Source organism: Rhodamnia argentea, chromosome 3 (genome assembly GCF_020921035.1).
Source record: "Rhodamnia argentea isolate NSW1041297 chromosome 3, ASM2092103v1, whole genome shotgun sequence".
Lineage (NCBI taxonomy): Eukaryota > Viridiplantae > Streptophyta > Magnoliopsida > Myrtales > Myrtaceae > Rhodamnia > Rhodamnia argentea.
This window is the reverse complement of record NC_063152.1, coordinates 7921348-7935073: the sequence shown is the minus strand read 5'-3', so window position 1 is coordinate 7935073 and position 13726 is coordinate 7921348. Positions and strand designations below refer to the sequence as shown.

Sequence of the window (13726 nt, the reverse complement as noted above, 5' to 3'; positions counted from 1 at the left end):
ATTCTAAGACTATCCTAGTTATACAGCAGAGGACTCTCTCTACAACTACATTGGGGCGCAAACCGACCTTCACAATACCACAAGGCGCAAAAGTATCGCTTAACCGTGGCATCTCAATCCACTCACAATCCTTTTTCTGATGCTCAAGACGCAAGGCTATGCATTTCGTAATATATTTCTCACCTATCGGAATCTATTTTAATGCGGGAAACACTTGCAGGGCATGATCGCCCTCACCACTTTTCACACACCACTAGCTTTCACCTCCATTTTTATCGGTTTGAACTGTTCTAACTCCACAAGCGACCATTACATCTCAGAAATTAATTCCTAAGATCGATCTATAACATCATGTTCGATCGTGGTCCGTACACAACTCTTATGTATTCAATCCTACCGACCTTTCGTTCTAATGTTCATCGTTTACTTTCCCGCAACCACCAACACCCCTCCCCCCTTTTTGTTCATTAATCGTTTCTCCCTAGGCTATGAAATTGTACTCGACCAATCTTTCTATCAGTCTACCGCACAGATAATTATAATCATTATTTACTTCAACCAGAGAGAGAGAGAGAGAGAGAGAGAGAGAGAGAGAAAGAGAGAGGGTGGAATTTGCTTGTGGGATGCTGTGGGTTGAAAACTCAATATTTCATTGGAAAAGTCGGGTAATGTTCTGATGAACAAACGCCGATCGAAGCACTCTGCTTCGTCCAAATCGAGAATGGCATACCGATTTAGAGTTGTAGCATCTCATCCGATCAATTGACATATAAATGGTGGATCCATCTAGATCAACGGTTTCTTCTTCACATCACTTGGTATCTTCAATTGCACTAGTAATAAGTGTACTCCCTAGTAGTTGTACCATCATGTATTTGTCAGAAACATCAAACAACGTACTTGACTCATCACCCTAGTACCCGAGCGTTAAATCATTGGCATCCTCATCATCCATTGTAACACCATCACGACGTAAACAAGCTATAAACATGTCGGACATAGCAATCTGACATACCGCAACTTTGGTAGTCACATGACTCCTTGTTTTCAAAGTTTTCATCCGCCTCCGACAATGCCTCAACAAAATCACAACTGCTCCCTACCAAATCTACGAAGGCATTAAAATTAAACTCCTCAAAAACAAACTAATAACTCTATGAAGGCATGCGCTCCGGGAAAATAAAATAGGCTCAACTCAACAAGCGGAATAAGTAGTTCCTCGTTAAACAATGGTCATACACGAAAAGTATTGAATTGACGTGTAATCCGACAAGTAAAGGATGACGAAGCCTGCTTCCATTTAAGAAGTAAAAATTCTAAGGATTGAGACGTGGGGTAAAATTCGTGGAGTACGGATGCATTAATGAAAAGAAACACCCCGTGGGGGATCAAATACACTATCGGGTAAATTGTGGCATCCTTGGCAGTAAAGGATGCTTACCCCAATGCCCGATCCAAAAAGAAAAATTGGTGCTTAAAAGAAAGGTAAGGGAAAAACAGGATATTAGTCGCATAATTTAGATAAACAACGGTTACATGATCTCTCCAACAAGAATTCGTTCCTTCCCTTATTGCGGTTGCAGCAAAGTAACAAAAGGACGTAAACAGATGACAAGACGAGAAAGCGCAAAAGGGACTATCTAGCAGCATGAACATCTTTAATGGATAAGAGTCAAAACAGTAGCAATGGAGACACTTTCTATGCTGGGTAGTTCACCAGGCTCCAAAATGGGAGAAAAAATAGTCTCCAAATTTGTTGGATTTGGAATGGACATGCTCCCGCACTTAGCAAACTCCGACTTTTATAGTAACACAAGATACATGGCGTAATGACTATTTCGGAGCATAGTGAAGAAGCAAATCAGATTCTGCAGATTGGATATACATTTAGAAATTACTTACAAGTTTGCCCCCCCATTGAAGACAAAATTTATGGAATTCAATTAAAAAAAAACAAAAGACTGCTTTTTAAAAAAAAATTAACTTTCTTTATTGCTAAGCCAATTTTCTTGATTAAATATCTGGATGTTTCGACTTTTTATGATACCATCCAATTCTGCTCCTTTTCAATTTCACTTAACACTCGATGATATGTCATGTTGTTTGTGCCCACCTAGCTACTGATTCTACTCATTTTCCTATTAAAGGTTTCCTTTATATCTCCATTTCCATTTCCATTTCTTTTTCCTTTTTCCTTTTTCTTTGTTAAGGGCCAATAGAGGGCCATCGGGCCTAACCACTGGGTGATCACGAGCCCTTGCCCTCCCCGGTGGGAGGGCTCGAGATCCTCGCTCAATGCTGGGCAAGGGTCACAACCGGTGAAAGCACGAAGGCTGCATGTGAGTGCAATGACCATTTGCCAGCCCATTTTGCGGGAGGGCTCGCGCCCTCGCCCGCTACCGATGAGGCCTCGCAAGTTTTAATCTAGTGGCCGCTCGCAAGCTCTTAACAATAAATAAGAGAAAGGAAAAGAATTTATAAAAATTATACATAAAAAAAAAATCCCATAAGCACCGACCGTGTCACGTAGTCTAAAAAATTAAGGGAGTTGAGAGAAGGCTAACATGGAGAACATCGACAAGTTTTAAAATTTGACTGTGCAAATCGAAAATTTCCAACTCGACGATCAAGTCTACACAAATTCTAAGACTTCCCCCATGATGCAGAATTAAAGCAAAAATGGAAAGAACTAGCCAAAGAAAGCAAAAGTTGAAGAAAGATTTTTGTTGGGGGTTATGGGTCCAAGTGATGAACAGAAGGCTCAAGAATTGTACGTCTCTATTGGCGAAATTACATCTTTGCCATCGGAGACGTATCATTCACATTTTCTACACGTGGATAGATAGAAAGGCAAGGCATAAAAGAGCTAATTAGACAAACAATGTATTACTGAGACGTGTCAATTTTACTATTCAAGTTTGACTCGACTGTACATCTTTGGACTTCCAACATTTATTGGACTAAACCCCATTTTCACACTGGAGCACAAAACCCCATTTTTATTTCCACTGCAAAGGAAATTAAAACATTGGCTTTGAAAAACCGAGAGCTCTACAAATGAATCTTTTGACCGTCGTCAGTTCAACCAGCATCTCCGGGCACTAGTCCAGGCATGCGAGGAACTCTTGGAGCTTGAGGAAAGAGGCGAGTAGTGCAATCTTCAATTGCCAAAGAGTTACCAGAAGCGTTCTATAAAACAAATGAATAATTACTTTCCAGTTGGAAAATAAAAAGACGAAAAACTTCGAGATGAAAGCTAAGGAGCCTAACGAATCAACAGGTTAAAAATATCTTCCATAAATCCATACTGAACCTGTCGAACTTTGAAATAACTACTTAACTGCAAGCGAAGCATTATGAAAGGTGTGAGCCATAGAATATCCGCTGTTTTGGTCGTAAATATCACGAAGTCGTATCATCTTTTAAGTTGAAAGATGTATGCTGTATTCACTTGGGCATCCTCCTCCCAGTTGAGGCGCATCCCAGCAGCCATATGGGACTCCAAGCTTCTTAACATTTTTCCATTCTGCTTAATATTTATAACATGTTAGTACGATGACATTCATCATGTACAGACAAAATCTCTTCTCAGCAAAACGTAATCCGTGAAGTGGACCATCAGTAATAAACTGGCAGAAATTTCAAAGATAAAAGAATCGCAGCAGCCTCAACCAAGTTCTCAGCCTTCTTCTCATGACCATGCAGCTATAGCTTAGTGAAAACATAACCAGTTATTTACAAACTTTTCCACCCACAAGCATAATTTAAAAGTCACCTGAATAATTACCTTCCTAATTCGACTGAACTGAACTTATTTTACTAATAATTGAAAGAAGTTATTCATTTTGATGAAAATGAGCATGTTGCAGATGAATGCTTCTATATGACACCATCCGCTACAATCACTTTGAGTAAGAGAAGAGGGGCGCAGCAAGGCAGAGGATAGAGAAGTAGGGGGAAGGAAGACAGAGCGGCAGAGGAGAGGAAACCTCTGAGGCGAAGATCAATTCCTAGCGGGGCATGACACCAGATAGGCAGGGGAGGAACTATGAAATGAAGGACTTTTCCTTTCCCCTTTCAAGCACTTTTCTTTCGGTTGAGCAACACTGGAGATGGTTCAACTACAACCTAGTATTCACTCGTGGGGTAGCTTCGCGTATTAAGATTCCACCATCCGCTACAATGAGTTGGACCCCAGTAAACGCTATGACGTAATTTGTTGTTGACAATTGAAATAGTCTCAATCATTGATAACAACATTAGCAGCGAGGTGAGATTTTTTTGTCCTACACGAGAACGCAATTGAGCACATGAATTGAAATAGTCTCAATAATTGATAATACTCAAATCCTAGTTGACAATTTTAGTGATTAAACTACATGTAGAGTCCTGATCCTTGTTCGAGTTTCAAAGTCAATCTTCACCAAAAACTCGGTAGTCATCTTGCATGATTTTGTTGGCTGCACCAGGCTTAGTGGATGGTTTAATTGTCTTACACTAAATTCTATGAATGGGAATCCAATTACATTACTATGTACCCGATCCATGTGTCCTTGCAGTCAAATGGGTACGTATTTGACAAAAGAAAAAATAACCTGTAGGAATATCTCATATCTGGAAATAATAACATTATTCGAATCAGAAGTATCTTTATCATTAGCTATTGCCTAACAATAAATAACACCATATTGTACAATTAATTTACATCTGTTGTGCAATACCAATCTATTATATCACATAGTATGATTCCATTGGACGAAATTCACAATCACAGTCCACAGACTTAATTTTTTGATTCATGACTCATTTTCCAAGTGACAACTAAGGGTGACCCTAAGTGGTAATCGTGTCATATCAAAATTTTGGCTACCAACTTAACAGTTGCCACAATTAATAGACAAATATTGTTCTGGGTTCAAAGTTCAAACCGCAAAACACAAAATCATGCATGTAGTCTATGTAACTATACAATAGTGCCAACTTGATTAAAAACCTGAACTATCATGACCTGCTTATATTTAGTTCAGTAAGTTCTCCAATGACAAATCATGCATGAATTTTCTTTCCACGGTGTTTACAAATTACAATATGATCACACCATATAAATATAACATCTCATGTAAACCTGGGATTTTGTAAGCTTATGGCTGGTTTCTCTTGAAACTTATTTGACATTGATGAAGTGATGCATATTGTACATAAGCCGTGTCAGTCATAAGCTATGATGTTTCACTCAACTCACACGACATGATAAGGCTACTGAGAGTTAAAAGAGTGCCTCGTTTATCTCAAGAGATTATCCACTTCCGCGAATTCTGAATTCAAACAAGACAAAGGAAAGCCCACGTAATTTTTAACTCTAGAATAGACAGGTAGCTCTGGATTTTTTATGTTCCAGTGGATTTTCAGGTTAACAAAAAGTACTAGAATGAATGAATCACGGGATGAGTTTGGAAGATGCATACCATGGCCCAAGTGTAGTCAAAGGAATAAAAATTTATTGATAGCTCCTCCAAATTAGGAGAACTTGCTAGCAGCTTTGCTATACCAGGAAAATCCCATTTCTCCACTCGTGCATGCAGAATCAGACACTTGCAATTAGGCAAAGAAAATGGCACCACCTTCAACCTCTGCCGCAAGTGAGAGAACTAAGCACATTGAAGAGGCAACATATAATAAGATTATTTGTTCTTCTTTTCAAGTACAGTTACAAAAACCCAGCAAGTTTATGCTTGAGAATTATTTTGTTTCCTACCTGAATGGTAAATTGAGTGATGCCAAAGCTTTCGAGTGTTGAAGGAACAGAGTTTACATATTCATTCTATTTTACTAAGAATTTACAATTACCTTTTGGAATCACGTTTATGCGCTACTGAGCGGGATATGGACTGACCCAACACCAGCTGCTTTTCCTTTGGTCTTTTGGTAGTTATTCTGAAGGCACGATGTACATTTGCACCACTAGACATTAGGCAGAGTAGCAAACGATGGGAACCAGAATCCAGTGTGATAAAATTTCGTATGAGCTTCCTCAACTCCAGGAAGAGGGACCCTGAACTATCCGTAAGTATGCACCCAAGTTGGTTGAATGAAACAATTTGCTAACCCGAAGGCACCAATTACCAATCAAAAGCTAAGTGGCGCTCTCCAGCTTCTGAAGCAGTCCCTCAACCAGGCTGCAGTACCCTCTGTAAGACTCAAACGAATATGGAACAGAACAATCAATTCGGCTTCGGAAATCCTCACGTCTCAATCAAGGAAGAGGCTTTAATCACCAGCTGCCTCATCATACCCAAAGACCCTCTCAAACGCAGCGACAGCAAAAGAGGACTCAAAATCTCCCATGGGAAACCCTCATCAAGTGCATACCAAAAGCGGCGATCGACCACAATTTCTCCCAAACCTCTCGGACAAGGCTTAACGTTTTGCTTCAAACCGCGGCATTCCTCCAACCTAAGCTACTCAAGAGGCTGTCCACAGACGAGGCGCCCTTCCAGGGAAAGGAGACGACGAAGGTCCGGGGTGGCGATCCACCACCGCTTCGACAAGACGCAGGATCGGACGACGAGGGAGGAGAAGATGCGGCGGACCACCGCGTCGGGCAAGGTGTTGATGCAATCGGCATCGTCGCCCAGGTTTCGCACCGGAGGGAGGAGGAGGACGATGATGAGGTCTGTGATCGTTTCTTCGCCCTGCGGAGCTTGACAATCGTGCCTCTGATTTAGGGTTTCTTATTGCTCGACTGAGCTCGGGCTTCCGGTCGTCGGAGAATTTCCGCGCCTTTCAAATGCGAGCGGCTACTATACGGTAGATATAAGGTGCGGACTCTACAATGGACGATTCGAGCCGGATGTCGAGCGTGAAAATTCTTTAACCCAGCTCCTCCGAAACTTTAGAAATCTTCGTTATCGATCATCATTTTTAGCGAAAGCCACATTCATGATAAAAAATGGCAGAGGAAATTACCAAAATAATCCTAAACTTTTTGTAATTGTGTTAATTCAGTCCTAACTCATTTTTTATATCAATTGAGTTCTAAAGTTTTTGTATTTATGCCAATTCAATCTATTTGATCGCTCGGAACCGATGTGGCGCCACCGTGCTGACGTGACAAAATCTTATTTTTTATTTTAATATATTTCAAACTTTTTAGTTATTTTTTATATCTTGGCTGTCGATCCAAACCTAAAAAAGAAAAAAAAATAGGAAAATATTATTAAAAAATAAGTCAAAATTCATTTTATTTCTCTATCGATTTACGTAGCTTCCGATTTAATTCCAAAGTTACAATCCGCTTCCACTTTATCGCCAATACCATAATACGTGCGACGTTCGGATCGATTCAAAATGTCTAAGAGAGTCTCGTGATTGAAGCCTTTTACGGTATGTCGCTCGATTTTTTGGCTCCGAATATGCCTTTGTTGCATTTGACCGACGGATTTGCCCTCACAGGCTTTAGACTAAATGGAACATCCTCATCGAGATGGCGTGATATCATAGTGTATGCTATAGTTTGTAAAAGCGATCTTCAAAGTATGGCATACTCGACTAAGTAGCACCGACATCGACACGACACGACATACCGAAAGTCATTTCTCAAAAATAAAAAAAAATTGATATTTTGGGACACGTTGTATATTAAATATATATTTTCATATATACAAATTTCTTCTTCTTCTTATGTTAGGGATTCACAATTTTTTTTTTGCTGGCTTTGTATACTAAATTTTATGGTGAATGGGTATATGACTTAATTATATATATTTTTTATAAATTTATATTTTGACCCATAATTTATTGAAAATGCTTAAAATTGACATCTTACGTGTGAAAATGGCACGTCGAAATATTGGACTCGTCTCTTGCTGGCGTGTGTGGAACGCCGACCACTCATCGGTCGCATGTCGGAGAGTGCCTAGAGTATCCGGAGAGTGTCGGAGTGTCAAAGAGTGTTGAACATAATATGAAAGCCCCGAAGAGTATCAGTGCTTCATAGATGCTTGGTGTAGAGTTCTCCACTCCCGAAAAGGCTAGCCATATGCAATGTAAAATCCAAGAATATTGTGATATTTGATCTGTTTCCGGATCTGCGTGCTGTACCATATATGCTTTGGCATTCAGCCTCACGTCATCTACATTCGGGCTTCTACCATGAAGCTGCTGAAGTATAATCAAGTCTCCCGATCCCATTTATGTATTACACACGTTTGCGTTTAACAACATGAAATGGGTTGGCATGTAAAAGAGTTAGAGATGCTCAGAAGCTGCATGAAAATAAGGATCTGATCCTTGATTCAGTCGACAAGCTTGTTTGTTTTACGTTTTATTTTTTTCCCCAACTGAATGTCGCAACTACGTTATTGCAACTGTTAATTAGCTCTAACAAAGCTCCTGTCAACGTGTGATTTTGGTGCAAATCTTACCAGGATTTTCAAGACCTATGCTACCTTAATGAAAAGCAATTTTGGTGCAGAGGAAAAGAGCTTTATTGTGGGGGCAAATCATCTCAGAAGGACTGAAATTGTTGGTTTTCAATTTGACTTGGTGAAATCAAAACCGTTGCTTGCATTGGCCAAATTTCTTTTTCGAGAAGGTAGTTGGATTGGAGAAGATGATAATTGATGCCGAATTAAGGACGTTACGTCGAGGAATACCTATTGGCCCTCGTGATCTTTGGGATTATATCAAGATGATTCACTCGCGAAATGCTGAAGCTACAGATTACAGTTTGAATGGACTCCCTTATGACACACCCCTAAATTGCATGGCATAGGTAGTCTCGAGTCGGGAATAAAATTGCTTGTCTCTTTCTGTGCCACTTTTGACGGTGTTGGATAACCAGGTACGTTGACACCACGAGTTGGAATCAAGAAATGCATCGACGTAGCTTCATTTCGAGTTTTCGCGCTTGGGATTTCGTTTGGATCGAGCTTATCTGAGTTTCATGGGCAATTGTTCCTTTTGAACAGGTTTACAAGCACTTGGTAAAATCCTTAGTTTCCATTCCCTTTTGAGTTTTGTCTAGTTTAACGATGCAGACAGCTTAACGGAACTGCACGACAAGACCAATGTGTTTGTTCAATGGTTTGATTCTCCTAAGAAAGTCGTGCGATGGCTATGAATTGCGACATATCACATGCTTCTTATTGCTCCAACGTCCATGGCTTCTGAAAAAGCTGAGGCTATCTATAACCATTGTTAAAAGAGAGGTATTGTGAGAAGCCGCAAAAAGAGAGACAACGTAAGAAGACCTGCGGTGACACTCTTGGGTCACCAATGTACTTCACTGCGTTTTATTTCCAAGCTGTTTTGATAATGAGGATGACATGTTTATATTTTGTTGTTTTCATATTTTTTTAGTAGTTCGAGTAGATTGCATTCAACATCACTGCCTTCCTTTCCTTCTCTAAGGCTTGCCTCATCCCCCTGATGTTTCAAAAATATGAGGTTTTATAACTTTTATAAACATTCAAATTTGACTGTCAACTTAAAGGGAAAATGAAAAGACAAAAGCATTACCAAACATGCACGCTAATTTGGAACCAAATAAAACGATTCTAAAACTTCCTACCCGATTTACCCAAAAAGAAAACAAAAAATAAAATAAATTTCCTATCAGACTTTTAGCCATGTCCCTGCTAAAATCTTTCTGATAATAAAATATATTTGCATATTGGGGATTTTAGAACTTTTGTGTATGAGCAGTCTCAACCAATTTGTCCAACCAATTGAGTTTCACTTCCATCTCCCTTTAGACGTCCTGAAATCAGGGAAGAAACAATCACCTTCCCGGGTGCAATTGACTTGGATCAATCAACCAAAAATGCGAGAGGTAAACAAACAAATCTGCTGTAATCGGTAGAACCAATGATGATGTTTTCGAACGAGAACGCGAACTTGTCTAGATCCTCAATATGGATCGATTGTAATGTCATTGGTTTTGCCTAATGCAGTGTATTCCAACACATTTTTTAGACACACAAGACATCAATCAAGTATCTAGCAGTCTGTTTCCATCATTTGGATCTTCATGCCAGCAATTGAAAATCCTTCACTGCAGCCAAGTAAGACATTTTGCAGCAGCATAACGAATCGCACTTCTAAAGCACTTTTTTGTTTGTCGAACGTGCAAATCGCCATGTCACCAGAACAGCGCAAGCAACTTGTAGACTCATAGTCAAAGACTACGTTTCAAAAAGAATCCTATCAGTATCATTTACATGTGGCTTCTATGGTCTTATTCACTGAGCATCTTTGAAAGACAAAGAATACCTTTCAAAACGAGGACTGCAGAACCAACATCAAACGCTTCAGATTCTGCCTCGCTGCTGCTTCCAATAACTCCTCCTTTTTCTACTTGCCTTTCTGCTCGTCATGCTGAACGCCTTGTAAAATCAGTTCAGCATTCGTTGAAGCTCTTGGGAGGCATAGGAGTTGCTGGTAGAACTCAAGCAATTTGCCAGGATTAACAAGCTTTTCTCTCGATTCATGCCGTCGTTTAGCTTTCAGGACCCACTTCTCCAATGCGAGTGCATCACCCAGCAAATACTTCACCAAGTAAAGCACCCATTTCAGCTCTAGACAGTCAGTGTCTAACCCAACAATCTCAACCGTCTTTAGCTGTTGAGCCAAACCGACACACAACTTCTGACAGCAATATTCCTCTTCATCACACTTGACCTGCAAATGGATAGCAAAACTAAGTTCTTAGTATGAAACTTGATGAGCTTAGACATTTTAAACATGCAACAACAGGACATCAACCACTCTGTGGTGATAAATTGCATGTTCCTAATTCACCAGCTAAGATATCAGCTGAAAATAAATACAACAGAGATCAACTTCCCCTCTTAACTCTCCCCTCAATTAAAGTCTTTAAACTGTTCCCAAAGCTAGCCGTAAAAGCCCATTTATGTATAGAGGTAACATTTGTTAATCAACCATTCATCATGGACATGGAAAGCATAATGTATGATGTTTTACTGAACGCGTATGGCATAATAAAGCTACTCAGAGTTAAAAAGCGCCTCATTTGTCTCAAAAAATTATCCACTTTTTCAATATTTTAAGATAAAGAAGACAAGGAAAGGGCCACGTATTTTTTTTTAATCTAGAACAGACAAGTTTCTAATTGATTACTGGATTTACAAAATATGCGAGAATCAATGAATCATGGAAGGAGTTTTGCAGATATATACCGTGGCCCAAGTGTAGTCAACATAATCAGCATTTATCGATAGCTCCTCCAAATTAGGCGAGATTGCCAGCAGGATCGCTATACCAGGAAAATCCCGATAATGCATTCGCGCATTCAGAGTTAGGGACTTGCAATTTGGCAACAAAAACGGCACATCTTCCACGTCTTCCGCAATTGATAGAACCTAATCACATGAAGAGGCCACATTTAAGAATAAGATAATATACTCCTCTTTCCAATTACAGTTACAAAGACCCAGCAAGCATATGCTCTGAGAAGTATTTCCGTTCCCACCTCAATGACAAATTGGTTGATGCTAAAGCTTTCAAGTGTCGAAATAACATAGTTACATATTCATTCTAGTGAACAGCTTGTACTTCAGTATTTAGATTAAATGGGAAACAACTACTTTCCATTCATTCAATTTCGGTTTTTTTTTTCTGTGATCTTTTCATATTGTGATTATGCACAACTGACCAGGATATGGACTGACCATAAACCAGCTCCATTTTCTATGGTCTTTTGGTAGTTATTACGAAGGCAGTGTACATTTGCACTAGTAGACATCAGGCAGAGTAGCAAATACTATGTCTGATTTTCTTCTTTATCAACAATTCCAGTGACCTCTCACAAAGATACGACAAGCTTGCAATTCCAACGACCTCTCACACAAGCCGACGACTAAACAAAATGAGCAAACAACCAGCGAGATGCTTCCCGTGAAAGTTTTCTCTTTTTTTTTTTTATTGGGACATCAGATTTTAGTCTTACCAAAATTTCAATGGATTGCTGAACCTCTAACGGCCATATCGGGCTAAGATGCATATGAGTCCTATTACACAAAGGAAAACGCCACATCCAACAAAAATTCTACTAAAGCTCTATAAGATGACAACGTATCTTTGAAACTAACAACCAACAAACAACGGGACGAATATGTCGCATGCAAATCGCACCTGGAGACACCAGCTCCCTATCACCAATTTGGTGATGTGACATAGGCTGTGGACAAGCTTCTTGACTAGATTGCCATGAGTCGATTGATTGTAGGACTAGTCATGTAGAAATCCAGCTCGGCCTGAACTAAAGACTTTAGTTCATCCACTCGCGAACTTCTTCGTAGAGGAACCGCCCAACAGGAGCAAGTTTAGACGTGGGGAGCCAAAACACTTAGGATTGGAGGTTTATCGCATTCAAACATGTGAGAATCTATAAGCATCTCTCTAAAACCTCTGGTTAGAACCACGACGCACGAGAAGTCTCGACAGCTTTTCAATTCTAGAAATTGAAGAACAGGGCAGCCCCTTAGAAGACTCGCCAACGCATTGTTCTTGAGCTCCCCAAATTGAATGGACAATCTCTCCAGAGAAGGCAAATCAACAGAATTCAATGCAGAAAAATCGGCTCTTTGGACAGACAATCGCAAATCCACTATCGTGCTGGAGCGGAAGAAACAACCGGGTAAACGATACATGCTATAACGGCAGAGGAAAAGCAATGCGAAACCTCTTCCACCCCGTGGCGCACCGAATATTCGAGCCATCTACCGAGAACCGACTCAATCAATGACACCTTGCGGGATGAATTTTCTCACCCGAGGTGCGGTGCGAGTACCCCGTCCACGAAATCCACAAAATTGGAATACCGCTGGCTGCTGCCCGACGCAGAAAAGAAATCCATGGACGAGTTGAAGGTCCAAGCGGAATGCCACCGCTTGGACAAAACGCTGGTCTTGACGGCATCAACCGTGCTCATGAAAGACGGGATGTGACCGATTAGGGGGTCGGGTAATCCGCTGATGTAGTCGGGGTTCAAGATTTCATCTTGATGGAGATGAAGTTCGCCGGCCATGTTCTTGAAACAGGTTGGGAGACGAAGGGAGAGGAGAGAATTTGCGGAGCGAGAGAGAAGACAGAGAGGGGAGACGATGGAATGGCGAGCTAGAACCAGAGAACACGAGAATAGTCCCGTTGAAGTAAAGATTAATTGCTTATTTGAATTTTCAAATTCTAATTTCTTCAAACAATTTCAATTTTTTGAATATAATCAATGAAGTATAAGCATTAGCTGCATAGAGCTTCAACGGCCAAACTCTTCAAGCGAGATTTGTAAGTAATGCTATTTTTAGGATAACTAAATGAGTTGATTGGGAAATTAATTTAAATAAAATCTGCTGCAAGTGCATGCATAGTTTTAATGAGATAAAACGATAACTTATTAGGGGTTTCCTAGTTGGGGCATGCTTTTCCTTGGTTGTCAAAGCAAAAATAGCTTTTCCACGAACAATTGTAATTGAAGTTCCGTTTTCGGAGACAAATAAATTAGCATAAAAATGAGCGCTTATAAAATGTGAGATTTTATGAGATCAAGGCGTGATTTATTATGTTAAAAATAGGGGATTGGAAAGATTTAAATTCAAGACTTCCTAGTCCGATACCAAGTAAACTTTTTATGGGACTATTGCTAACTTTTTTTATTTGGTCATTTTCTTGTTTTAGTTCGAGCTATTGATAGCATCACGTAGCGGGC

General features: G+C 40.0%; 1 protein-coding gene across 1 annotated transcript; it reads right to left on the bottom strand.

Moving 5' to 3' along the window:
• Positions 1-10353: 10353 nt before the first annotated feature.
• On the bottom strand, positions 10354-13048 carry LOC125314030 (putative FBD-associated F-box protein At5g56820). Its single transcript, XM_048275485.1, has 3 exons — positions 12812-13048; positions 11199-11381; positions 10354-10680 (listed from the first exon to the last, which is right to left on the bottom strand). The coding sequence occupies exons 1-3, from the start codon at positions 13046-13048 to the stop codon at positions 10354-10356; spliced, it is 747 nt and encodes a 248-aa protein (XP_048131442.1).
• Positions 13049-13726: the final 678 nt, after the last annotated feature.

Coding starts and splice junctions, on each gene's coding strand:
- LOC125314030 (XM_048275485.1), bottom strand. CDS start 13,048: ATGGCCGGCGAACTTCATCTCCATCAAGATGAAATCTTGAACCCCGAC. Junction 11,382..12,811: donor TTGTGGATTTCGTGGACGGG/GTACTCGCACCG, acceptor TCATGTGATTAG/GTTCTATCAATTGCGGAAGA. Junction 10,681..11,198: donor TTGACTACACTTGGGCCACG/GTATATATCTGC, acceptor ATCCATTTGCAG/GTCAAGTGTGATGAAGAGGA.